Genomic DNA, 27,026 nt, shown 5'->3' on the forward strand with positions numbered 1-27,026 from the left:
TAGTGACAGCCATAAAGTCTAATGATAGGGTAGGTGTTAACTGGGCTTGGGGCTACACACCCAAATCCTAGAAAAGAGGTCAGTAGTTCAAAGTCAACCTTAGCTACTTAACAAGTTCAAGGTTAGCCTGGAATATATGCTATCCTGTCTGAAAAACAAACTGACAAAAAAACTATTGCTGTTGATTTATTTTTTTCCCCCCTTTGTTTTTTTGAGACAGGGTTTCTCTGTGTAGCCTTGGCTGTCCTAGACTCCCTTTGTAGACCAGGCTGGCCTCGAACTCACAGAGATCCACCTGCCTCTAACTCCTGAGTGCTGGGGTTAAAGGCGTGCAACACCACGCCCGGCCCTTGCTGTTTATTCTAATGGCCTGTTTGTCTTATTCCTGCTTGATCTTAATGAGATTCCTTTTGTTTGTCATCTTCCGGGGCTCTACTTCACAATAAGTTATACTTTGCTCTGAATGCATATTTTCTTTAAAAAAATAAATAAATAAAACTCAGAAAACTTTCATGCCAGGCAGTGTGACACACTCCTTTCACCGCCTACTCGGGAGGCAGAAACAAGTGGATCTCTGTGAATTCAAGGACATCTTGGCCTACAGAGCAAGTTTCAAGACAGCCAAGGCTGCAGAGAGAAACCTTGTCTTTAAAAACCAAAAATAAAGTAAAGTAATAAAAATGTTTCATTGGCCAGACGTGGTGGCTAACGCCTTTAATCTCAGCACTCAGGAGGCAGAGGCAGGAAGATCTCTGTGAGTTCGAGGCCAGCATGGTCTACAAAGCAAGTCTAGGACAGCCAACACTACACAGAAACCCTGTCTTGAAACCCCTTCCCCGTAAAAAAGTTTCATCATATTTTAGTGGGAATGGGCACATGCACACACGTGGAGGTGAGGGTGACAACTTCTAGAGTCAGTTCTTAGGCTTGGCATCCAGTGTCGTTACCTGCTAAGTCATCTCCCCACCTCCTGAATATACATCTTCTTATAAACGAGTTAGAGTGTTCTCAAACAATAATGGAAAGGAAGCTGTTTCACCAGTTCAGCCCTCCCTACAGCTCAGATTGTTTAACATATTGGTATGTGCTGCCATCTGCTGGTTACTTATGCAATGACTAAATGGTTGTGAATTGCTTATGGAGAAATGGCTGCCTCCCAGAGTTTCTGTTGGGACATTTACAGTGTATTACATTTATTGGGATGATACTGGCCCAAAGTACTAGATGCTGCATATCACACTCCCCTAGGACCATAAGTCATAAAGAATTAGGTTATCCCACTGTCTTTCTTAGGAGGGTAGTTTTTAACAAAAACAGAATGGTCAGGAATGTGTCTATTGTGTGTATTCTTTTTTTTTTTTAATGATTTTTTCTTTATTTATTATGTATACAGTGTTTTGCCTGCATGTACGCTTGTATGCCAGAAGACGTTACCAGCTCTCATTATAGATGGTGTGAGCCACATGTGGTTGCTGGGAATTGAACTCAGGACCTTTGGAAAAGCAGCCAGTGCTCTTAACCACTGAACTGTCTCTCCAGCCCTCTTGTGTGTGTTGATAAAGAATTGTTCCTTGCGCTGTTCCAGTCTTAATCAGCAAAGGTTTGCGTTTGGGCTAAATGACTCTCTTTGCCATTTGTATGATATACACAGGACAAACAATACTTCAGTTTGCATATGGTAGCTGTAGCATGCAGCAAGATTGTATCTATGCTAAAGTGTGTGTGTGTGTGTGTGTGTGTGTGTGTGTGTGTGTGTGTGTGTGTGTCTAGAGAAATGGTCCAGTGGTTAAGAGCACATATTGCTCTTGCAGAGCACCAAACTCTGATTCCCAGTACTCACTTCGGGTAGCTTCCAACCACCCAGCTCCAGGGGATCTGATGCTGTCTCTGGGCTTCTGCAAGCACCTACACTCACATGCACACATTCACACAAATATACACATCTGTGAGTTCGAGGCCAGCCTGGTCTAAAGCAAGTCCAGGACAACCAAGGCTACAAGAGAAACCCTGCTCAAAAAACAAAACAAAACAAAACAAAATGAAGACTATTAATTGCCAGGCATGGTGGCATACAACTTTAATCCCAACACTCCAGAGGTACAGGCAGGTGGATCTCTGTGAGTTCAAGCCCAGCTTGCTCTATTAAGTGAGTCTAGGATAGCCAGGACTGTTACACAGAAAAACCTTGTCTTGAAAAGCCTAAAACAAAGCCAGGTGGTGGTGGCACATGCCTTTAATCCCAGCACTCATAAGGCAGAGGCAGGTAGAGGCTGGCCTCGAACTCACAGAGATCTGCCTGCCTCTGCCTCCCAAGTGCTGGGATTAAAGGCATGCACCACCACACCCAGTTTGGGAGAGATCTCTTGTACCAAGATGTGGGTTCAAGGGATGGATTTTACGACATCAGGTTGAGTGGCAACAGCCTTTAGGTACTGAACCATCATCTCTCCAGCCCTTTATTGATTTTTTTTTTTAAAAAGACAGTCTCACTATATAGCCTAAACACATCTCAAAATCATAGTAATGCTCCAGCCTTAAGCCTCCCAAGTGTTGGGATTATAGGCCTGAACCTTTATGCATGGCTTGAAATTTCATTCATTTATCCAATTATTCACATGGACAGAGATCAAACCTAGGGCCTTGCATATGCCTGTTTCACTTTGCCTGTCTCAGCCTTCTGAATGCTGGAATCCAGGCCTGCACCACTTAACCTGGTTAAGATCTGCCACTCAGTTAGCCAATTAATTAGCGCAACAGTATATCACGTGATAGCCCACTCCTCTGCCTCCTCATTGCTGTGGTTACAGACATGGACCACCATGCTGCATGTATTGGAAGCAAGACATTATGTTGGGGAGAGTTGGAAAAAAAATTTAAGTGGAATAGAAGATTCAACCACCGTTGTGTCTACTCTCATGAAAAAGCATGCATATTGCATATGTAAACAGTTATTTCTCATCCCCGTGAGTCAGCCACTGTTTTTCCTCACATTTTTCCAGTGAAAGCCGAGGCTTGCAGGGGATGATGCACAGCAAAGGGCTCTGATTTCAGAGACCACTCTGGTAGCTGCTTACCCTGTCCGCAGAGGGAAAGTCTCTTGTCCAGGGGCTTCCATCGGCCAGTTCTCATGCTTGATGTGCGTGCGTTCCTGGCTTCTTTATTTAATCCCTTTGCTGCAGATGCTATTGTTTCCAGCCTGGAGCTGCTGAGGGCTGGCCACTTCAGGTGGACGATCTGACTGCCACACCTCCTAATGGAGCTGCGTAGGCACCACAAATGACTTCCTGGTACCGGCTGAGACTTGCAGCCTTTGCTTTCTGAACACAGGATAAAGAGGGGCACCCTCTAAGGCAGGGATATCACAAGCTCCAGGGCTGCCTGGACTCAGTGGGTTTAAGCCAGCTCCACGATAAAGCCCTCTGTGAGAGTATGAAACACCTTTGGCTCAATCCCCAGTACCAACCCTCCCCCTCCATTCCCCCAGTACCCCCCCCCCCCCCCGATTATCCCCCCCACCACACCACACCACCAGAAGCTGCACTGGTCTTCCAAGATCTCCCTGCACTCATTCTTTGCCTATTGTCACCATCCGTTATGATCCTGTTTTATTTTGGGACAGGGACGTTACTGTGTCCTTCCTGACTGGCCTCTAGGTCACTCTGTAGATCAGGCTGTTCAAACGTGTGTCAGTCCTCTGGCCTCAACCCCTGAATGCTGGGATTTCAGATGGGTTTGTGGTTTTTTTTTTTTTTTTTTTAAATAAGATTTATTTATTATGGATAGAGTGTTCTGTCTGCATATACACCTGCATGACAGAAGAGGACACCAGATCTCATTGTAGATGGTTGTGAGCCACCATGTGGTTGCTGGGAATTGAACTCAGGACCTTTGAAAGAGCAGACAATGCTCTTAACCTCTGAGGTTTTTGGGGGGGTTTGTTTTGGTTTTTCGAGACAGGGTTTCTCTGTGTAGCCTTGACTATCCTGGACTCACTTCGTAGGCCAGGCTGTCCTCGAACTCATAGTGATCAGTCAGTTGGCCTCTGCCTCCTGAGTGCTGGGATTAAAGGTGTGCGCCACCACTGCCTGGCCTTGGGTTGTTTTTTCGAGACAGGGTTTCTCTTGGTGATAGTCCTGGCTGTCCTGGACTCATTCTGTAGACCTGGCTGGCCTTGAACACACAGAAATCCATCCTGAGTGCTGGGATTAAAGGCGCATGCCACCACACCATGCTGGGATTTCAGGTGTGAGCCACTCTGCCCAGCTAGTTAGGGTCTCCAGCACAGTGTGTATCAGCTTTTCCCCTCTGTTCCCACTCAGTCCATCTATGTTATAAGTGAGCCTACGGTCCTCATCCTTCCCTGCAGTTTCTTCTCCCAAGTTCAAGGCCCAGGAAATGCACTTCAAGTTGAAGGCATATTACATTTTGCTTTCCAAGTGGGGGGGAAAAAAAAACAATCAACTAAGAAGTTATTAGATCTCTCTCCCTTCTTTGCTGACAAGAGATGGCCTGGGAAATTGTTGCATTTTGATATAAGCAAGCACTCGCGCACTGTAAGGTTCTGTGATACGCAGAAGAGTTCTTTCAATAGATACTCTGAGCAAAGGGAAGCGTAGAGCCTTCCAGCTTGTTGACAGTAGAAAAGTCATCATATTTAAGGCGTGGCAAAGAAACTCAGCTGTCAGTGTTTGCTGAGGATGCATGAAGCCCTAGATTTGATCCCTAGAATTGCATCATGGTACTCATCATGCCTGTATTCCTAGCACTTGGGAGGCGGAGGCAGGAGGACCAGTAATCCATAGTCATCCTTGGCTACATAAAAAGTGTGAGGCTAGCCAGGGCTACGTGAGACCCTGTCCTAATATTTAAAGCAAAGCAAATATAAAGCCAGTGTCATGAATGTAACAGCTGCAAGTAATGCTGCCTTTATTCTTGTCTTTCCACATTCAGCAGGAGTCTGGGCGCTGGCGGGTATTCTCCCGGGAAGCTTGACCCCTAGAGCCCAGAAGTGCACGCTCCAGGGCAGAAAAAGTGAAGCCAGGGTCAGGGTTCCAGAAACTGGAGCCAGGTGGCAAAGAGGGCCCTTGGCCTGAGCAGCCAGTAATGGAAGAGGCTTGCTCAGAGAGAGGCAGAGGCAGGAGCCCACCCCCCCCCACCAACCTCATTTTGTCCAGGCAGACAAAAATGTCTGCTTTCAGAACAGCCATCCACTTGCTCCTACAGAGAGGCACTGTGGTGGGTGGCGATGCCCTAGAAAGATGGTGGCAGTGATTGCTGACACACTGGTGAATGGCAGAAACTTGTGGTTGCCCTGGGAGTCCAGTGATGAATTCTTCTTCAGGGAGAAGGGGGAGCCCTTCCTTCCTCAGAATAAACGAGTATCAGGTGATCTTTGATGAAACAGATGGTGCTGGCCCCTTTATTTTTGTGTGAAACAGTGATTTATAAACCTTGAGCAGTGGGACAGGTTTTGAGTGTGCATGTGTGTGATTCACTGGGCTTAGGGGCATGGGGATACTTTATGTCCCACATAGCTATCATAAGAGGGGCAAAGCAGTACTGAATTATCCTATGGGTGGAGGCAGAACTCCAGGAACAGTTAAAGGTCATTTGCTGAAAGCTAAGGTCTCATTAGCATAAGGTGGGTGTTTCCAGGAATCCCCAGGTGCACACAGAACTGAGGGTTGAGCTTGTAATCTTCCTGAGGCCTATGTGACACTCCTTAGAAGATCTGAGTCCCCCACATCAGGTAGAGAGGGGACCCAGCTGAGAAAGGGACTCTGTCGTCTTATACTGAGCTCAGAGGCTGTCTGGAAATGCCACACTTTCTCCTTAATAGCAAAGTCCCACGATTTTAACAAGCCCTTCTGAAATCCTACCTCATGTGTTTTATAATTAATTGATTAAATTAAATAATTTCATTGAAGTAGCCTCATGAGGGCTGGGGAATATAAGACCAGTGGAAGAATAGCTGCCTAGCTTGTGTGACGTTTTTTGGGGTCAGTGTTCACTCAAAAACAAACAAAAACAAAGGGAAAAACAAACACGGAAGAGAATAAGCCAAAGTGATGGGCTCGGAAGCAAGTTTCTTCTCCTCTTGATTACTCCTCATTTTCTATCAAAAGTGAACTTGAAAACCAGAATTCCTCTTCTCCAAAGTGGGTCATGAAAACTAAGACCCCCACCCCCAAATCCAGCCATAAAACCTGGGAACTTGGCTCTAATTCTGCCCTATCTTTCTGTGGGACAGCTAAACATGAAGTAATTCTCTGAGGCTGGAAAGATGGTTCAGCTTTAAGAGCACTAGGTGCTCTTCCTGAGGACCTGGGTTCAATTCGTAGAACCCACATGGTAACTCACAACTGTCTGTAACTCTAGTTCCAGGGTATCTGGTACACAGACATACACGCAGGCAAAACCACCAATGCACATAAAATACAATTTTTTTTTTAAAGAAAGAGCTGGGCATAGTGGCACATGCCTTTAATCCCAGCACTCGGGAGGCGGAGGCAGGTGGATCACTCTGTAAGTTTGAGGCCAGCCTGGTTTACAGAGTCCAGGATAGCCAGGGATACAGTGAAAAACCCTGTCTCAAAGAAGCAAAAAAGAAAGAAAGAAAGAGCCGGGCGGTGGTGTCACACGCCTTTAATCCCAGCACTCGGGAGGCAGAGGCAGGCAGATCGCTGTAAATTCGAGGCCAGCCTGGTCTACAAAGTTAGTCCAGGACAGCCAAGGCTACACAGAGAAACCTTGTCTCGAAAAACGAAAGAAAGAAAGAAATTCTCTGATCTCACTTGTTCAATTGTAGGCTACAAGGCTCTCCTTCTAGCAGGCTGGAAGATGGATTCTCTGTTAAAAGTGTTTGCTATGCAAGCGTGAGGACCCAAGTTTGATTCCCGGCACAGAAGTTCAGTGAGAGACTCTGCCAAAAAATAAAGTGGAAAGTATTTGAGAAAACAATATTAATATCTGGTCTTTGCATACAGACACAGAGACAGAAAGAGAAGAGGGGAGATAGTACAGCCCCGATGAATTCACACACACGATACATCCTAATACGATCTGCACTAAACTGGGCAGAGCGATTTTGGAGCCAATACAGACTAAGCCGGATTCAGACCTTGCCACCTCCAAGCTGTGCCACCACTGGCAAGCATCCTGTTTCCTTTTGCATGAGGGGATCACCAGGATCCTGCCTTACTGAGTTGCGGTAACGGGTTAAAGAAATTCTGCACGCAAATAGCTCATCACATGATCCACCACAGCAGGCAAGAAGAGAGCTTTGGCGGGAAAGAAGGGGGGCGGGCACAGGGCAGCGGAAGGGGTGGGTACAAGTTCCAAGCTTGGGCCCGAGGGGACGCAGGATATCTAACACGACCTTCCAGGAGTCCTAAGCGGGAAACCGTGTTACCCCTCAGCAATCCGGGACTTGCTGTAGTGAGTCCACTGTCCAGGCACTCGGACAGCGCATCCGGACGCTTTCCGACTTTCCCGGGACAGGCCTCGCTCCGCCCCGGAAACCGGCTCCAGCAGATTTGGCGCGCTTTTAAAGTCCGGGAGTTCGGGTCTCTTCGGGCGAGGACACGCCCCTCTCGGTGCTGCGGGATGTCCCCGCCGCCCGCTTCACGGAGGACCCGGGAGGAGGTGGACGCGACGCTGCAGGTCGCCAAGCTGAACGCCGCGGAGCTACTGCCCACAGTGCACTGTCTGAGCTTCAGCCCCGGGACCAGCGGCGCGGCGGCCGGCGACTTCTGCCTGCTGGAGCTGGAACCCGCACTGTGCCAGCAGCTGGAGGCCGGGCATAGGTGAGCGGGGATCCGGAGCTCGGGACGCGTGGACCCCGAGCCTCCCGCACGCCACCTTACCTGGGGCGTTTTGTAGCCGGGGGAACTCAAAAAGTGGAACTGGTCCAGAGAGGTGCTTTGATTGGGCCCTACAGGCTGGTGGGCGGAGCCTCAGCTTGCCGTCGTCACCCGCCAGGAGGAATCCATGCCTCTGCTAGACTGACTTGTTAGTAGGATTTAGCCGAACTTGGAGAGGGGTGCCAGCGGGAGAAAGTCAAGAAAGGAGCTCCAGGGCGTTTTGAAGGCCATAGTAGTGATGCTAGGGACTCTACAGAACACTTAGTTTATCTCACAATACAGCGCAGTATCTATATAGAGAATTCCTGCCTGTCACCTGGGTAGGTAGGACATATGCGACAAAAGGTTAAAGCCCAATGAAGACTTGGTTGAGGCCACTTGCTAAAGATTTTGAACTGTTTATAATCGTGGTTCAGCTACAAATTTCTGCCAAAACCTTGGATTTTAAAACCTAGGGGCTCTGGCTGGCAACTGGTCTGGGTTTAGTGGTAGAGTGTTTATGTTGTAGGCGTCAAGCTGTAGGCTGGATCCGCAGTCCTGTGGGGTGCTGGGAGAAGATGAAAACCATGGGCTGCCTGAAGAGATGAATCATAGTTAAGAGTACTTGTGGAAGCCGATAGGTGGAGGCGCACACCTTTGATCCTAGCAGATGCAAACAGAGGCAGGCGGATCTCTTGAGTTCAGGCAACCTGGTCTACAGAGTGAGTTTCAGAACAGCCAGGGCTACACAGAGAAACCCTGTCTCAAAAAACAAATGTTGTGTATAGCTTATTTTACTTAGTAGAAAGGGAAAGATGAAAGAGAGATAGGCATGCTTTTTGTTTAGCTCACAAGTGGGGCATGAGAAAAAGACTTGTGAGAGAGCAGGTGATGTTTATCCCCTAAGAAGTCGAACCACGGAGGGGAGGGGGGGCAGGGTGGAGATTGGTTGTTAACCACCTGAAAAACATCCTTGAACAAATTCTAAGAGGAGATATAAATGTGAGCCAAAAACAGGAGGCGGGGCTTTTGGAGATTTGGGATAGTTTTGGCTGTTCATCGCTCCACTTGGAGATGCTCCTAGAGAGAACCGCTTGAGGGAAGGCTTCAGGCGGTTCCCGGTTCTGATTGCTCCAGGTTCCAGCAGAAGAAACCAAGCTGGTTACGCCAGGAGAATTGTTCCTCGGAACTGATGTCCTAACGGTTTCATTATTGTATTCTTTTTTTTTTTTATTAACTTATTCAGATTACAACTAAATTGTTATCCCATTATTGTATTCTTTAATCTTCTGTTCCTATTATTTAGGTTAGTCAGTTTATAAGTGAGGTACTCTCTGTTAATATGTTTATAATAAAATATATTTGCTAAGAAAATTGAGCCTACAACAAAACAAAACAAAAAGAGTACTTGGAGCTCTTCCGGAGGCAAGCATCTTTATCAAACGAGCCTTCCTCCTCAGCTAGTTTTGGATCCCTTTCTTTTGTGCAGACCTGACTCCTGCAAGTTGATTCCATTTTGTTTTTACTTAGGCATTGCTTGCTCCCCTCCATTCATTTTAGTTGGGCCATTTAGGATCTCTTTGAGTTTGAATACTTGAACTATCACAGAGTGCTCAGGTTCACTTCCACACATTGGTCACAAAGTAGTCTTTTAGGGAACTGCCCGAAAACTGCACTTGTGTGTTTTCCATCGCAGCAGAATTGGAGAGGCGGGTGCCTTTAATCCCAGCACTTGGGAGGCAGAGGCAGGCAGATATCTGTGAGTTCGAGGCCAGCCTGGTCTACAAAGCGAGTCTAAGACAGCCAAGGCTACAGAAACCCTGTCTTGGAAAAAAAAAAAAAAAAAAAGAAAAGAAAAAGAAAAGAAAAGAAGGACTTCAAGTGTGAAGGATATTTTCTTTGTTTGGTATAATTTTCTTTCCTTTTGCTTTGTTTGCTTGTTTGGTATTTTGTTTCGTCATTTTATTTTTAGAAAGGATCTTAAGTCCATTGGGCTGACCTCAACCCCACCAGGTACCATTAAACTATGTGGCTGAGGATGGCCTTGAAACTTCTGATCCTGCCTCCCCCTCCTAATGCTAGGATTGCTAGTGAGTGTCACCGTGGGCCCTTCTGACGGCCGAATGCCCTAGCATCATGCCTAAAGCAGCTGGATAAATCATCTTCTGATTTTCTCAGCATGTTTGTGGTGATATTTGGCCTTCTGGTCTCCTTGAGTCTTTTCTTGCCTGTATTTAGTTATTTGTCCGTGGTTAGGTACCAGATAGACAGACAGCTCTCACATGCCCCCATTATTCTACGGGAGTCCATCATTGTACTGTACAGGCCTGTATCGGTTTCTTTTTCTTCAGCTTATAAAAGGAAAAGTGTATTTGGGTTTATGGTTCCAAAGAGGTAAGAGTCCATCGTCGTGGAAAGTATGGCAGCAAGCCGCAGGTGTGCGGTGGGAGGGGGGAGTTGAGATCACGTCTCTTATGGCAAGCCCAAAGGTGGGAGAATGAACTGGAAGCAGGCAAGGCTCTGCACTGTCAGAGCTCACCCACAGAGACATACTTCTTCCAGCAAAGCTATACTCCCTAAGCCTTTTCAGTTATCATCCCCAACTGGGGACCAAGTGATCCGATGCCTGAGCTGTGTTGGGAGTTGGTGGTGGTGGGGGAGATATTTCTCTTTTAAAGCACTGTAGGAGCAGCCCCAAGGCTTAGTTTTAAATCTAGAAGCCAGAAGATTTGGGAATTATTTAATTTGAGATATCACATTCACTAGAGTCTCAATAAGCCACATCTCCCCCCGCCCCGTCCCCCTTTACCTGTAGTTTTGTCATTCGAGGAGATAAAGATGAACAAGCTGTGTTGTGCAGTAAAGACAAGACCTACGACTTGAAGATAGCAGACACGTCCAATATGCTGCTTCTCATCCCTGGCTGCAGAACTGCAGACCAGCTGAAGCGGGAGGGACCAGAGAGGCCCATTGTTCACACTGAGGTACTGTGCCCGAGTCTGAGAGTGGCAGTTGCGGTTCCAAGCTTGCCTTTGGTTAAAAACTTCCGGTGTTACGATTATGTGCTAGCATGGGGGAAATCTAAAACTCTCTTTACTGAAGTTCGAAGTTTCTCGGTATTGTTTTAGTTTTGTTCGAATTTGTGGGTTCTCTTTATTTTTCCACTTTGCCTTTCCCTGCCTCTCAGACACATCCGACTTTTCTCTTAATGTGGTTAAGTTTGCTATGAAGTATTCTTTTTGTTTTTGTTGTTTTGTTTTCCTTTCCTTTCTTTTCTTTTCTTTTCTTTTTTTTTATTTTTTATTTTTTTATTTTTAGGTTTTTCAAGACAGGGTTTCTTGTGTATTCTGGGCTGTCCTGGGCTCACTTTGTAGACCAGATTGGCCTCGAACTCACAGAGATCCACTTCTTCCTCCTGAGTGCTGGGATTAAAGGCGTATGCCATTACACCAGGTGGCGGCGGCTGCTTCTTCTTCTCCTCCTCCTCTTCCTCTTTCCTCCTCCTTCTTCTTTTTAAAATAAGATTTATTTACTTAATTTTATGTATATGGGTGCTCTACCTGCATGTACTCCTGCATGCCAGAAGACAGGGTTTCTCTGTGTAGTCTTGGCTGTCCTGGACTTGCTCAGTAGACCAGACTGGCCTTGTACTTACAGAAATCTGCCTGCCTCTTCTTCCAGAGTGCTGGTATTAAAGGTGGGCACCACCATGCCGGCTAACTCATTCTTTTTAAAAACAAAATTATTTTATTTATTTATTTTGTAAAAATTTTATATGTGGGCGTGCCTTGCCTGCATGTATGTCTGTGAACCATGTGCATGCAGTACCCTTTGGAGACCAGGAGAGGATGTCAGATCTCACTGCAACTGGACTTCAGATGGTTGTGAGCTGCCACGTTTTTTGGCAATCAAACCTGGATCCTCTGGAAGAACAACCAGTTCTTTAACTACTGAGTCATCTTCCCAACCCTAAGTGACCCCTTCTTAAAGTTTCACTTAATTTTTAGTAAATTATACTGCAGATACGTTTTGAAAAATGAATCCCTCAAACCATTACATTTGGTAGTATTTATGAGGTAGAGAAATGAAGAAATTTGAGGTTGGAAGGAAATGCATTTCTTTCTTTTTTTCTAATTTGGTTTTTCAACACAGAGTTTCTCTGTGTAATCTTGACTGTCCTGAACCAAGCTGCCCTCGAACTCATAGAGAGCTGCTTGCCTCTGCCTCCCGAGGGCTGGGACTAAAGGCCTGCACCACCACACAGTCGGGGATGCGTTTCTTTCCTTTGAAGTTAGGTTAGTTTGTCGGTACAGAGGCAAGGATAACGTTCATTATTTTGGAGAATGCTGAAGGTGTTTACCAAATAAAAGTTTCCAACCTGTCTTGGGTGTCACACACACCACAAGTGAAGCAAAGCCCTTAATTCTTTCAGGTTAGCTATTTCCTAAAAAATAGAATTGGAGAAGAAAGAACAGAATATGCTGGGAAATTTTAATGGTTTATGTGGTGCTAGAAGAGAGGAGCTCTCAGTAAATTTCATGTATATTTGTGGTGTGTGTGTGTGTGTGTGTGTGTGTGTGTGTGTGTGTGTGTATGTGTAAAATGGAGTATCATGTAGCCCAGGCTAGTCTTGAACCTCTTATAGCTGAGGATGACCCTGAACTTCTGTCTCTCCTCCTTCCAACTCCCAAGTGCTGTGATTATAGACATATATGCCACCAAGCTAGTAGTGGCTCAGGGTCAAATCCAGGGCTTTCTTGCATGAGCTACCTTCCCGTATAGTGTTTTAGAGTTTTTGTTTTTTAAGATTTAATTATTTATTAAGTATACAATGTTTTGCCTGAGTGTATACCTGCCTGCCAGAAGAGGACACCAGATCTCATTCTAGGTGGTTGTGAGCCACCATTTGGTTACTGGGAATTGAATTCAGGACCTTAGGAAAAGCAGGCAGTGCTCTTAACCTCTGAGCCATCTCTCCAGCCCTAGAGTTGATTTTTTTTTTTTTTTTTTTTCTGAGACAGACTTTCTGTGTAGTCCACGCTGATCTTGAACTCTTGATCATATCTCTTCCTCCTCCAAGTGCTGGGACTAGGCAAGCACTTTACTGCCGGAGATATATCCCTGGCTGGAGTTGGCTACTCTTACTCACTTTTTTTTTTTTTTTTAGAGACAAAATCCACTATAGATCCCTGGCTGTCCTGGAACTCCATGTATAGACCAAGCTGGCCTGGAATTCGTAGAGAACCACTGCCTTTTATCTCCTGAGTGCTGGGATTAAAAACATGTGCTGCCAGGCCAACCCTGGTTTTTTTTTTTGTTTTTTTTTTTTGTTTTTTGTTTGCTTGGTTTTGGAGGTTTTATTTATTTTTATTTTATGTGTATAGATGCTTGCCCTTCATGTATTCTATGCACCACCATGTGTACCACCAGGCTTGGCATTTCTCTTATTTATTTTGTTTTTGGTTGTTTCCATCTAGTTGGTGGAATTGTCACCATCCCAGTAATTTTTTTTTTCTGGTAGTTTTACTGTTTCTAGAGTATTCTTGAGACCTGATGTTCAGGTATTGATCATCATTTTGTTGGCAGGGCTTTTCTTAATGGGCTTTTTCTTTTTCTTTCTTTGTTTTGTTTTTTGTTTGTTTGTTTCGAGACAGGGTTTCTCTGTGTAGCCATGGCTGTCCTGAGCTCACTTTGTAGACCAAGCTGGCTGTGATCTCACAGTGATCCGCCTGCCTCTGCCTCCCTGAGTGCTGGAATTAAAGGCGTACGCCACCACCTGCACCACCGGGCTTTTTCAAAGTAGTTGAGATGGCTGGAAATGTCTTACAGCTTCCTTTTGTGTGTTCTTGAGCAAAGATGGCTCTGTAGGGATGTTTTATCTTTTGCAAAGGTCACTAAAGGCTTGTGCTGCATTGTAATTTCTAGATCTTTGGTTTCTCTAATAATTATTGGGAATTAAGAAGATGCAGACCTAAATTAAAAAAACTAAAGAAACTTCTAATGGAAAATACCTACGAAGGTCCTGACAGTCATAAAGAAGAGGATCCAAGCCGCTCAAAAGTAAGAAAAGTATTTCCTGGTGTTATTTGAAATTTTAAAATGTAATTAATTTTTGTAAAAACTTGCTGTTGGGGGAGGGGTTAAGAATCTTGCTGTGTAGACTTGACTGGCCTGGAAGTCACAGCCATCCTCCTGCCTCTGCTTCTTCACGTGCTAGGCTTATAGGTGTATACCACCATACCTTGTTGTTATTGGTAACAGTTTTAGGTTTGTTTGTTTGTTTGTTTGTTTTAGTAACACTAAGTTTGTGCTATAAAAGATTCAAACATAAAGCAATCTGGCTAGATATAAAGTGACATGCGGTCCAGGGCTCTGCCATTTAAATGTTCTCCATTTCATGTGACCTCTGAAGAGGAGGCCTGGCCTGGTCGTACATACTGGCCCTTGTGATCCCAGTCTCACCATATTGCCTTGAGTGGATTAGAGTTTATCAGGTCAAAAAAAGCAGAGCAGGATTGGTCAGGTTAGTGCGTGGATGGGAGACCACGTGGGACTAGGGCTTTACGCAAGTATATCAAGTGATACCTCATTGTGGTTTCAGCGTCCGCTTCCTCCTAAGTAGTGATGCTCACATCTTTCTTGTTCTGACTTCTTTTTTTTGAGACGAGATCTGATTGAGCACAGGCTCGCTATGCTATATAGCTGAAGATGGCCTTGGAATTCTGATCCTGTGTGGGGCACACGCCCCCCCCCCCCGAGTTTCTCTGTGTAGCCTTGGCTGTCCTGGACTTGCTTTGTATATCAGGCTGGCTTGGAACTCACAGAGATCCTCCTGCCTCTGCCTCCCTGAGTGCTGGGGTTACAGGCGTGCATCACGGTGTGCAGTTTATTGGGTACTGGAGACGGAAGGCAGAGCTTCATGCATGCTATGTTAGCACTCTACCTGAGTTGTACCCCTAATCCCTGATTATCTATTTTTTGCCTGTTTTGTTTTTGTGTTTTGGAGATTTTATTTATTTTTATTTTATGAGTTGGGGTGCTTTGCCTGCATGTGTGTCAGGGCACTGTGTTTGCAGTACCCATGGAAGCCAGAAGAGGGCACCATGGATCCTGAGAAATTGGAGTTATAGACAGCTTTGTGACCCATCATGTATGTGGGGGCTGGGAATTGAGTTCTGGGTTCTCTGGAAGAGCAGCCAATGCTCTTAATCCCTGAACCATCTCTCCAACCCATCCCTGTGTTTTTCTTTTTGTTTGTTTTATTTTGTTTTTGAGACTGGGTCTTTCTTTGTAAACCCCAAGCTGGTCTTTCTACCTTAAATACTGTTCGTGAAGGCTAGGATTTTAGGTGTGTGCACTCAGCTTTATTGACAATTTATGTATCTTTGGAGAAGTGTTCATTCAATCCTTTTTCCTCATTTTTAGTTGTGTTCCTTACTTATCTTTCACATAAAAAGGAAGGGTATAAGCTAGGCACAGTGATGCACACTCAGGGAGGCAGAGGCAGGTGACCTCTGTGAGTTTGAGGACAGCCTGGACTAGAAAGAGAGTCCAGGGAAACCAAAAAGAAGAAAGAGAAAAGAAATAAAATAAAATAAAATAAAAGGATATATAGTCTCTCTCTCTCTCTTGGGTTTTGTTTGTTTGTTTGTTTGTGTTTTCAAGACAGGATTTTTCCATGTACCCTTGGCTGTCCTAGACTCCCTTTGTAGACCAGGCTGTCCTCGAACTCACAGAGATCTGCCTGCCTCTATCTCCTGAGTGCTAGGATCAAAGTCCTGTACCACCACTGCCTAGCCTAGCCTAGAACTCCTGGTTCTCCTTCAGAGGACTTCAATCACAGGTGTGCAACACCATAACCAGCAACAGTATTATCAACTACAAAACGTTTATTTATTTATTTTTTGAGACAGCGTTTCTCTGTGTAACAGCCCTGGCTGTCCTGGACTCACTTTGTAGACCAAGCTGGCCTTGAATTCACAGAGATCCGCCTGCCTCTGCCTCCTGAGTACTGTGAACTACAAAACTTAATGTTTTTTATAAAGTCTTGTTTGTGACTCTACTCTTGCTGTTCTCATCATCATCATTTTCTTCCTTCTATTTTTCTTGTTCTTTCTTTGTTTTTTAGTTAGGATCCCACCGTATAGCCCAGGCTAACTCAAAATTTTCTTCCTTTAGCTTCGCAAGTGCTAGGATTACAGGTGTCTCCCACCACACCTGACTATATCTTTTCTTTTATTGTGTTTTTAGTGTCCTATTCAAGAACCCATTTCCAAGTGCAGTGGCATCAAGATTTGCTCCTGTTTTAAGAAATATTTTGATTTTGCATTATGATAATTATGCATTTATAAAAAAAACTATTAGTGCTTTAGCCAGCTCTATTTATTTATTCTCCAAAACTCAAAAAGAAAACTAAGAAAGTTATAGGTTCCAATTATGAAAAATATGTACCTAGGGGCTGGAGAGGTGGCTCAGTGGTTAAGAGCACTGTCTGCTCTTCCAAAGGACCCAGGTTCAGTTTTCAGCATCCACGTGGCAGCTCACGACTGTCTGTAACTCCAGTCCCGGGGATTCTGACACCTTCATACCAATGCAAATAGAATAAAATTAAATACATTATTTTAATAGTATGTATCTATTTTGTTTGTTTCAGTATACAACTGAAGATTTACTTGATCAAATTCAGGCGAGCGAGGAAGAAATAATGGCCCAGTTACAAGCCCTAAATGCCTGTGAGATTGGAGGTAATGTAACTATTACCATTCATAGTGATGGAACTGTGTTGTATGCAAGGGAGAAGCTTGGGGGACCATTCACCGTGCGGCATGCTTGTTTGATTTCCTTTCAGCTTCAAAGGTAATAATATTAGAAGCAGAAGAGTACTTGCTGAGTAAGCATGAGGCTTCATGTTTGAATCTCACCACATAATCACTCCACACGCGTGAACACACACACACACACACACACACACGTACACACACACACACACACACACACACACACACACACCCTCACCTCACAATGATATTTGCCTTTCGGATATCAGATAGGCTATAAGATGATCCTTACATGAGGTCAGTCTGTCCGTGTGTCAGCAGTGACATCTTAACTCCTCACTACATTCCCTTTAAAGGTTCTTAAATATCAAGTAGTCTGATCAATTTTTAAAATAGGTAAGAAAATTAAGGCCTAGCAAGGCTGTGGGGTGTGTGTGTGTGGAGTTAGTGACAGTCATGAGGTCAGAATTGTCATCTCTCCAGTGAGCTGGCCTCCTCTTCCTTCTTCTCCTTCCTCTTCTTCCTTTTTTTTATTTTTTATTCTTTATTTTTTTAATGTGTGTGTGGGGGGAGGGGAGGTAGAAAGTGCAAACAAGGAAATCCTAAAACTTCATTTTGACGGAAAAAAAAAATTTGCCGTGCGAGCACGTTGTTTTCAGATAGCTGCGATCGGAGGAGAGTTATGGTCAACAGTATCACACCACCACCGATGACATCAGGCCATCCTTCACAGAGAGTCTCTTCCCAGGGCACTCTAGATTGTGTCTAGTTGACAATTTACAGTAGTCACCACAATGTCTTATGGGTAACCGGGTGTTACTGCTTTATTTATTGACTGTTTAACCATGTCACTTCAGTGTCCTTTGGTAAAGTTTGACATTTGGAATTTGTAGGTTACTGGAGGATTCTTGAATTTGATTATGAGATCAAACTTTTGAATCATGTCACTCAGCTTGTGGATTCTGAGTCTTGGGCTTTTAATAAAGTTCCCTTGACTGTATGCCTGCAGGAACTTGGACCTTTGGAGCCGGAGTGAGTATTTTCGTCATTTGTATCTGTAGACTTCTTTCAGACAATGGGCATTTCCCCCCCCCAGACTAGAAGTAAACTGAGAGCATAGTACTTACACAGAAGTCTGATATAGAAATTTTGGGGGCGGGGGGTTTCGAGACAGGGTTTCTCTGTGTAGCCTTGGCTGTCCTGGACTTACTTTGTAGACCAGGCTGGCCTTAAACACACAGCGATCCACCTGCCTCTGCCTCCTGAGTGCTGGGATTAAAGGCGTGGGCCAGCACGCCTGGCTCAGAAATTTTTTTTTTAAGTCATTATTTTTGTTTTATGTGTATGAGTTTTTGTCTGCATGTATGTGTGTGCACTGTGTACATATATGTTGCCTGCACAGGTCACAAGAGGGTATCAGATCCTCTGGAGTTAACTGATGGTTCTGAGCCACAAAGTGGGTGCTGGGAGCTGAATCTGGCTCCTCTGTAAAAACATTAAGTGCTCTTAACCTCTGAGTTGTTCTGTAGCCCCAGGCAGGGGGATTGGGGCGAGGAGATTAAAACTAGAAAAGATTGGGGACTTTTGATCACTGGGGTGAATACCTCTGCATTATCTTTTCTACTTTTTATCTTGGTCACAAAAAAATTAATGGTTGTATTTGAGCTATTGATAACAACAATATGAATATGAATTATGACTATAAAAATCCATGCAAAAAGTATAGAACAAGCCTTGCCATATAGCAGTTTCCAGAATATTCAAATTAGTTCTTTTTTTATTATTTGTTATTTATTTATTTATTTTGAGACAGGGTTTCTCTGTATAGCCTTGGATGTCGTGAACTCCCTTTATAGACCAGATTGGCCTAGAACACACAGAGATCTGCCTGCCTTCTGCCTTCGCTAGTGTTGGGGTTATAGGAGTGTGCCATCATGCCCAGCTTTAAATTAGTTCTTAAGTATTATTTGCCATCAAATTAATTTGATATTTCAAATTCTTAATTTATATCTAAGTTTATAGTTGGCAGCTGGGTTTAAAGTATCTATAAAATGTTTTCTTGTATGTTTTGCATTTTCAGGGAAATGATTGAACACTGTCTTAAATGCTATGGAAAGAAATATGTGGACAACGGTAAGAACAGGAAAGTATTCTGATGTGTATGCTAAACTGTGTGATAAACACTATGTTGGTGTTAATAAGAGCCATGGGACTCTGTGAGGGGAGCAAAGACACGTGATTCCTTCCAAGGCACTCTGTTGTTGTCAAGGAAGTGCTGATAATTTACTGGAAAATAAGGTGATAAAGTGTCAGTGAGATGGCTTAACCAAGCCTGATGACCCGAGTGTTATCCCTGGGACAAGGTGAAAGTTGTCATCTGACCTCCACATTCATGCAGTGGCACATGCAAGCCCACACATATATATGCATGTACACACAAATAAATAAATATGCCATTGAAGAAGGAGGAGGAGGTTGGAGAGATGGCTTAGAGGTTAAGAGCGCTGGCTGCTCTTCCAGAGGTCTTGAGTTCAACTCCCAGTGACCACATGGTGGTTCACAACCATCTATAATGAGATCTGGTGCCCTCTTCTGGCCTGTAGGTGTACATGCAGACAGAACACTCGTATACATAAAAATAAATAAATAAAAATGTTAAGAAAAGAAGAAGATGCTGTCTGAACCTGCCTGACACCATTTCCCTAGGTGAAGTCTACTTTGAATTGGATGCTGACAGAATCTGTAGAGCGACAGCGGAGATGCTGCTGCAGAACGCTGTGAAGTTTAATCTCGCCGAGTTTCAGGAAGTGTGGCAGCAGAGTGTTCCCGAGGGAATGACAACCCGGCCTGACCAGCTCAAGGTAAGGTCGTTGGAGGTGGTGCCTGGGGCTCCAGGGGAGTGGGGGGTTGGTGGGTGGGTGGGTGGATGTCTGACTAGTGGGGTGATTCTTCTCCTGGAGCTGACTGGGGAGCTGCTTTATTTTCCTAGTCACCCCTTAGGGATACAGTCTCCATTTGCTCCATCACAGAGTCCTCTAACTCCCCCAGTACTTAATAGAGAAATACTTTTACTGGGCATAGTATCATTTTAGTTGTTCTGAAGCAAAGTTGGGAGTTTATTGTACAGACACATTCACTTTATTTTTTTATTTACTTATTTATTAGGCAGAGCTTTATGTATCCCAGGCTAGCCTTGAACTCTCTATGTAGCCAGAGATAGCCTTAAACTTCTGATCTTCCTAGCCCTACCTCCCACACATAGGCATGTGAAGCCAGCCACTCCTGGTTTTAAGCAGTACTGGGGATTGGATGCCGGGCTTCGTGAATGCTACCTAAGCACTCTACCAAAAGTTGGAGTTATGAAGAAAATGTGTTCGCATAGATTTAATCACAGGTGGTAAGGGAAAGGGCGGGGAAGGGAGAAATGGGAGCGTGTGGCTGAAGCAAAGGACAGTTGCTGGGCTGCCGAGAGCAAGGTCGGTAGAGTACTTGCTTACTATCCGTGAAGCCCTGAGTTCAATGCCCAGCAGCACCTCATAAAAACATCAAGCATGGTGGTGCATGTCTGGAACCCAGCATTTAGTGTAGAGGCCAGAGGATTAGAATTCCAAGATCATCCTTTGCTCTATGGTGAGTTTATGTCAGCCTGGGCTAGAGAAGACCCTATCTAGAAAACAAACAAACAAGCCGCAAAGAATACTGGCCAAAGAGATGGATGAAGTGGGGGAAGATGTGTGAAATGACACAAGAGGTAAATGTGCTTGCCGCCAAAGCAAACAATCAGAGCTTAATATTTAGGACTCATGTGATTGGAAAAAGAGAAACAACTCTCTTAATTTGTTGTCTGATTTCTACCTGTGTGCTGTCACATGCACATGTTCCCTCTGCCTTACACACACACACACACACACACACACACACACACACACACACACACACAAAGAGAGAGAGAGAGACAGACAGACAGACAGACAGACAGACAGTCAGAAACAGACAAGAAGAAAATGTAAAACAAAACCAAAAAAGAAGTAGATATTGGGTGAAGGGTAGGGAAATCTCAAGGCTTTATAGAGATTCCTGACTACTTAGATATAGGTTTGAGTACCAGAATCTAGGTTACCTAGGTTTCCTGCTTCCCCAAGGCAGTGGGAGTGCAGCAGGTATCCTCTGTAATATGAGTCTGGGGCTCAGAAGAGGCATCTGAGTAAAAGATGCAAATGTTACAGTCATGAGCAAGGACACCGCAGGCTGTAGGGTGAGGTTACCCAGGACGGGAGAAGAAAAAGGTGACAGGATTGGGTGGAGATCTGGGTAAGACAAAAGAAGACAGTTATGTCAGAGGTGGAGGCTGATAAAAAGAGGAAATAGTGATGGACATTAGCAAGAAAATAGGGCTGGTAAGGCCATGCCAAGAAGCCAAGGAAAGGGCTTTCTGCATTTGGCTATGACCGGCCATTGGTGACATTTGGAACTCAAGCTATCTTGGTTAACTGGGGGCAGTGGCAGCTGACAGCTAAGAAATCACAGCTTAAAGGAACTCTTTTGTATGCTTGTTTTTCAAGACAGGGTTTCTCTGTGTAGCCTTGGCCGTCCTAGGCTCGCTTTGTAGACCAGGCTGGCCTCGAACTCACACCTACCCACATGCTTCTGCCTCCTGAGTGCTGGGATTAAAGGTATGCGCCACCATGCCCGCCTAAAGGAACTCTTTTTATGAAGAGAGTTGCCTGTGGGTCTCTGGTTCGACTTTCTGTAAAGTTTCATGGAGGTGGTATTTTAAATTCCCTGGGCTAAGCCTAATGGCAAAAGAAATATTTAAGTTTGAGATCATTACTTTAGCTGCTTTTTTCCCCCCAAACTTGTCTCTTGTAGGGTTTAGCACTGGTGGATAGAAATTCAAGACCAGAAATCATATTTTTACTCAAAGTAGATGATTTGCCTGAGGGAACACAGGAGCGCTTTAATAGTCTGTTCTCTCTAAGAGAAAAGTGGACGGAAGAAGACATCGCTCCATATATCCAGTGAGTAAGGCATGCAGAGTGAGTGATGATGGTGATTCTTTAAAATGTGGTGTGGGGTTTCAGATGTGTGACCAGTACATGGCACTGCTGTGTCTTCCCTGAGGACACTGTGCTGTCCCTGGAAACTTTCTCAGGTGGTTTCCTCCATCACTGTCTGATATCTCATCCTGAAGGTGGAGTAAATGTTATCTTTTTCCTTTAACATTCCTCTTAATCATTTCTCTGCTCTCCTTCCTAGAAAACTGTCATTTTTGGAGGGTAAAAAAAAATAAACCCTTGTCTCAAAGGGAAACACCTCTTGTTGATTGTCAATTCCTATCTTTCCTGCTGCCTAAGTCATTTCTTTTTCATTTCTTTCTTTCTTTTTTTTTTTTTCCCAAGACAAGGTTTCTCTGTGTAGCCTTGGCTGTTCTGGACTCACTTTGTAGATCAGGCTGGCCTCAACGCACAGAGATCTGCCTGCCTCTGCCTCCCCGAGTGCTGAGATTAAAGGTGTGCGCCACCACACCCAGCTTGTTCTTTTCTTCTTTATTGGTTATATTTAATTATTTATTTAATATTTTGTATGTGGGGTATATTCGTGCGTGTGTGTGTGTGTGTGAATGCCAATGCATGTATGCTACAAGCATGTGTGGAGGTCAGAGGACAGCTGGTCTTCACTTTCTACTTTATTTGAGACAGGGTTTTCTGTTGATTTTTGTTTGTTTTCTTTTCCGTTTCATTGTTTGTTTGCTGCCTATGCTAGGCTAACTGGCCGAAGTGATTTTGGAGATTCTCCTGTCTCCGTCTGGAAGTGCTGGGATACAGATCCAATGCTATGGCATCCAACTTCCTGTAGCTTCTGGAGATTGGAGCTCAGGTTTTCCCATTTGCACAGCAAGTGCCTTACCTACTGAGCCATCTCCTCTCTAGCCTTGCTTTGGCATTTTGAAGCTCGGTCCCAACTAGCTCAGGCTGGCCTTCAGTTTGCTTTGTAGCTGAGTATGACCTTGAACCCCTGATCCATTACAGCTATGAGCTGCCATACCCATCTGCTGCCTCAGCTTAGTATAATTTTATTATTTCATTTTAGTCTTGAGACAGGGTCTCATCTGATAGCCAAGGTTGGCCTCAAACTCATTATGTAGGTTAGACAGGTCTGAAATTCATGATCCTTCCGCCTCAGTCTCTCAAATGCTGGGACTGTGGGAGTGCACCAACACACCTAGCTCTTGAATTATTCTTTAATGCCATGGTAGAGTCTAGATTCCGGAAGAGCAAGTTAGCCTTGATGTCTCAAGTTGGCCAATCCCCCCAAAATCCACCGAAAGCACAGTCGCTGTTGGCTCAGATCTCGCAGGCCATCTCTTTTTTCTCTACACAGGTTTTGTTGTTGTTGTTTTGTTTTTTTGTGTGTGTGTGTGTTTTTTTTTGTTTTTTTTGTTTTTTGTTTTTTGAGACAGGGTTTCTCAGTGTATCCCTGGCTGTTCTGGACTCACTTTGTAGACCAGACTGGCCTCAAACTCACAGAGATCTGCCTGCCTCTGCCTCCTGGGCACTAGGATTGAAGGTATGCGCCACCACTCCTGGCTTATTCTGTGATCTCTGTATCTCCTGTGTACCTCTTCCTTCTCGATTCTCTCTCCCTCTTAATTAAACCCTACTTTTTGCTGACTCTATGACCTACATCAGTAGCTGAGGTTCCTGGAGAAAAGTCTCCAAGGAGATCATCACACTTATACAGACTTTAGCCCAGGTCCTGGCCCGTCACTGTCTCTCATGAAACCTTGCTACCCTCACACTTTCACACCTTTATCTTATCTTTCTATACCACTAATACCCTATTTTATCTTCACTCCCTGCTTGGCTAGGCTTACAATCTCAATTCTTGAAAAAGAAATGGAAGCAATTAAATAGGAACTGTCTCTTTTTCCGTTACCAAGCCTTCAACCCCCTCACGTCTTATATACTCCTGTATGGTGTATAAGTTGTTTCCCCTTTTTGTCTTAGGGTGCATTTGTATTTATCTGTGTGAGGGTGAGGGTGCATGTGCACACAGAGGCCAGAAGAATCAGATGTCTTCCTCCCCCCACTCTCTGCTTGTTCCTCTGAGACAGAGCCTCTTCAGGAACCTAGCATTTATCTTGGCTAGGCTTGAAGCTAGCAAGTGGTATGGAGTTTGCGATCCCTGGGAAAAGCCCATAGACTCAATCCAATTATAACTGAAAGATTTATTGATTGGCTGCTAGCAGGATGAACAATCTCTGAGCCAAATTTGGGTGGCCATGAAGGTGGGGTACGGAGAAGGACTTTTAAAGGGGAAAACCACTCGGAGACCTTCGGTATCTATGCCAGCAAAACCATTCTGTTCTGCAAAGTTAAGTGATTAAGGCATCTCAAAACAATCTGTGGGTATCTGCCTTAGCACATTACAAAAGAAAAAAATGCAGTTAGACATACGACAAGTAGATAATCATGGTTGTAGATTTTTGGTGGGTGTCACTGAGTCAGAGTTTTGGGGACCTTATCGTCCAGGGACTGGAGTCAGAGACAAGCAGCTGGTACATACAAAGATGGGTGCGTAGCGTGAATTGGAGCTTCTTCAGTCGTAACACAAGCTCTGCCCCTTTTCCTATATCTGTCCCTCTTGGAGCTGGGATGTTTGGGGAACCGTTGGGTTGATATCATGAGTGTTGTGATCTACATTCCGTGCCTCATGTGTTGTTATAAAGAAAGAAAACCCCAAATGTTCAATTTTACCATGAAGACCGAGGAGCCAGATGCAGGGGTGAAAGCTTGCTAGCTCCGTGAGGCAGAGAAAACAGCCAGCTGACCTTCCTATTCAGCTAACAGCCCAGAAGGAAAAATCCTGTTCCTACTCCACTTGTGTCCCAGAAGGAAAAAGCTGTCTTAAATACTTTTCAACTCAATGTCCCTCCTTTCAACTTCCTGTATGTCTCTCTTGTCTGTCCTCTGGACTTCCTCCCATTTCTATGTTTTTTCCATGTTTACTTCCTGTCAATCTGGTTGCCTGTTCTGCCCTTTGAACTAGGGTTAACTTTTATTTAATCATTTTTACAGAAAGCTCTTGGATTAAAGATGAGTGCTAGGCCTGAGCCACATTACAAGCACTTGTTTACTGTAAACAAGAAGCTCTAGGGACAAAGGCTGAGCCACACCACAATTAGAAACAGGTTTTTGCGGTTCCCAATCTCGGGATTCACAATAGGAATAAGTATCCTGCAACACTCATGATTGTGGAGCAAGTGCTAGGAGCCACTGAGTCATCTGCTGGGTTCCATTGTCCCTCCTATGAGCCCAGTCCCCCCTCTGCCCTAGATCCATCTCTTCGGGCCTTTTCTCCCCTATTGGTTCATCCTCATCACCCATATTCTATAGTGTCACCCAGACTGTAAAGCAACCCCGTGTTCTTTTCTCTCTATTGTAAGAAGTTTCCTGATTGAATTAGGCAAGTGCTCCACCGCTGAGCTATATTTTCAGCATTACTTTTTTTTTTTTTTTTTTTTTTTTTTTAAATCTGGGGAAGAGGGAGAAGTATGTGCTGTGGCTCATGTGTAGAAATCAGGTGACAATTTTTATGAGGTTTTCTTTATTTCTATGATATTTAATCCCAGGGATTGAACTCAGGCCATCAGGCTTGGTAGCATATGCCTTTATCTGCTGAGCCATCTCGCTTGCCCTCATCCTTTTAAAACTTTCTTTCTCTCTTTCTTTCCTTCCTTCCATCCTTCCTTTCTTCCTTCCTTCCTTTCCTCCTCCTCTCTCCCTCCATACCTCTCACTTTTGAGACAGATTTTTAATAGCTTGCTTTGGTAGGCCTGGAACTCATGCATATTTTACATGGAACCTCAATTCCTTCTGCCTCAGACTCCCAACAAGCTAAGATTACAGAATTACAAACCTGTGCCACTTGGCCCAGCTATATCCTCTCTTTTGTTCATGTTTCTCTGGGTGCCTTTTATCCCGGCCTGAATAAACGAAGTGACTTCCTTACTCTATCTTCGCAGTTGAAGTTTTCCATGACTTACCGATTGTTAAGATTGAAAAGTAACAATATGGGCGGGAGAGATGGCTCAGAGGTTAAGAGCAATGGCTGCTCTTTCAAAGGTCCTGAGTTCAATTCCCAGCAACCACATGGTGGCTCACAACCATCTATAATGAGATCTGGTTCCCGCTTCTGGTGTACAGGTGTACATGCAGGTGTACATAATAAATAGATAAATCTTTAAAAAAAAGTAACAATATAATGAGTCTTCCTTGTTCTCACTGCCCAGCTTTCATAGTCAACTTGTCTCCATTATTTAAAACTCAAGTCATATTATGCTTTTTCTGTTGTTTAAAATACTAATTCTAGGGGCTGGAGAGAGAGCTAGGTGGTTAAGAGCACTGTCTGCTCTTCCAGATGTCCTGAGTTCAATTCCCAGCAACCACATGGTTGCTCAAAACCATCTATATTGAGATCTGACACCCTCTCTGGCATGTAGGTGTACATGCAGATAGAGCACTCATACACATAAAATACTGCTAGGTTTGTGTAATATTCACAATTAAATCACAAGCCCCGTCTGTGTACTTTATGGCCCTCCGTATCATCTCTTCCCTACCTAAATTATGCTTCAGTTTTATGTATATGAGTGCTGTGTCTTCATGCACACCAGAAGAGGGATACAGGTTCCATTACAGATGTGAGCCACCATGTGACTGCTGGGAATTGAACTCAGGGCTTCTGGAAGAGCCGCTAATGCTCTTAACCACTAAACTATCCCTCTAGCCCCAATGTAGTCGTCCTTTTGTGGTACATAGAAAGTTCAAGAAAGGCAGACAAGCTCATGCTTGGCAAGCTTAGGACACAGGTTCGTTGGCTCTAGATTCCTCCGTGTCACATTGCTTTTACTTCTAATTTAAGGATTACATGACGTAGTGGAAATAACAGGGGACTTTGAAGTCACACACATGTGGCAAAAATCTGACATTTACTATCTGAGTTTGTTTCTTCATGTAAATACAGGGTTAACTATCTCATTATACCTATTCTTGTGAAGGTTAAAGAGAACGGCAGATGTACCTTCCTAGTTCAATTAGGACTGAGACGCAGTTGGCACTGTTCTCACATATTAAGAAGATGGCTTTAGGGGGGCAGTAACTGATAAAGTAAGCAGCATTGTATCATATCATGTTCTCTAAAATATTTATGGCATCTATTTATTTTTATTCCACAGAGATTTGTGCGGAGAGAAGCAAACTGTAGGTGCATTGCTTACTAAATATTCTCGGTCTTCAATGCAAAATGGCATAAAAGTTTATAATTCAAGAAGACTCATTTCTTAAAAGGATGGCACGCTCTTTGAAGGGACTGAATGACTTTATAAAGTTGCTGGATACAATAAAAA

The 27,026-nt window shown here is 44.2% G+C and overlaps 1 protein-coding gene across 1 annotated transcript; it reads left to right on the top strand.

The window, feature by feature from the left end:
* The first annotated feature begins 7,605 nt into the window (after positions 1–7,605).
* Positions 7,606–27,026, top strand: Dscc1 (DNA replication and sister chromatid cohesion 1). The gene is made up of 9 exons (XM_051160547.1): positions 7,606–7,805; positions 10,657–10,825; positions 13,767–13,901; positions 16,495–16,585; positions 17,512–17,650; positions 18,699–18,751; positions 19,325–19,479; positions 21,488–21,636; positions 26,856–27,026. The coding sequence occupies exons 1-9, from the start codon at positions 7,606–7,608 to the stop codon at positions 26,962–26,964; spliced, it is 1,200 nt and encodes a 399-aa protein (XP_051016504.1). The 3' UTR covers positions 26,965–27,026.

Source organism: Acomys russatus, chromosome 17 (assembly GCF_903995435.1).
Source record: "Acomys russatus chromosome 17, mAcoRus1.1, whole genome shotgun sequence".
In the NCBI taxonomy this organism is placed as follows: domain Eukaryota; kingdom Metazoa; phylum Chordata; class Mammalia; order Rodentia; family Muridae; genus Acomys; species Acomys russatus.

Coding starts and splice junctions, on each gene's coding strand:
- Dscc1 (XM_051160547.1), top strand. CDS start 7,606: ATGTCCCCGCCGCCCGCTTCACGGAGGACCCGGGAGGAGGTGGACGCG. Junction 18,752..19,324: donor AAAGAAATATGTGGACAACG/GTAAGAACAGGA, acceptor CCATTTCCCTAG/GTGAAGTCTACTTTGAATTG. Junction 19,480..21,487: donor CCCGGCCTGACCAGCTCAAG/GTAAGGTCGTTG, acceptor TGTCTCTTGTAG/GGTTTAGCACTGGTGGATAG.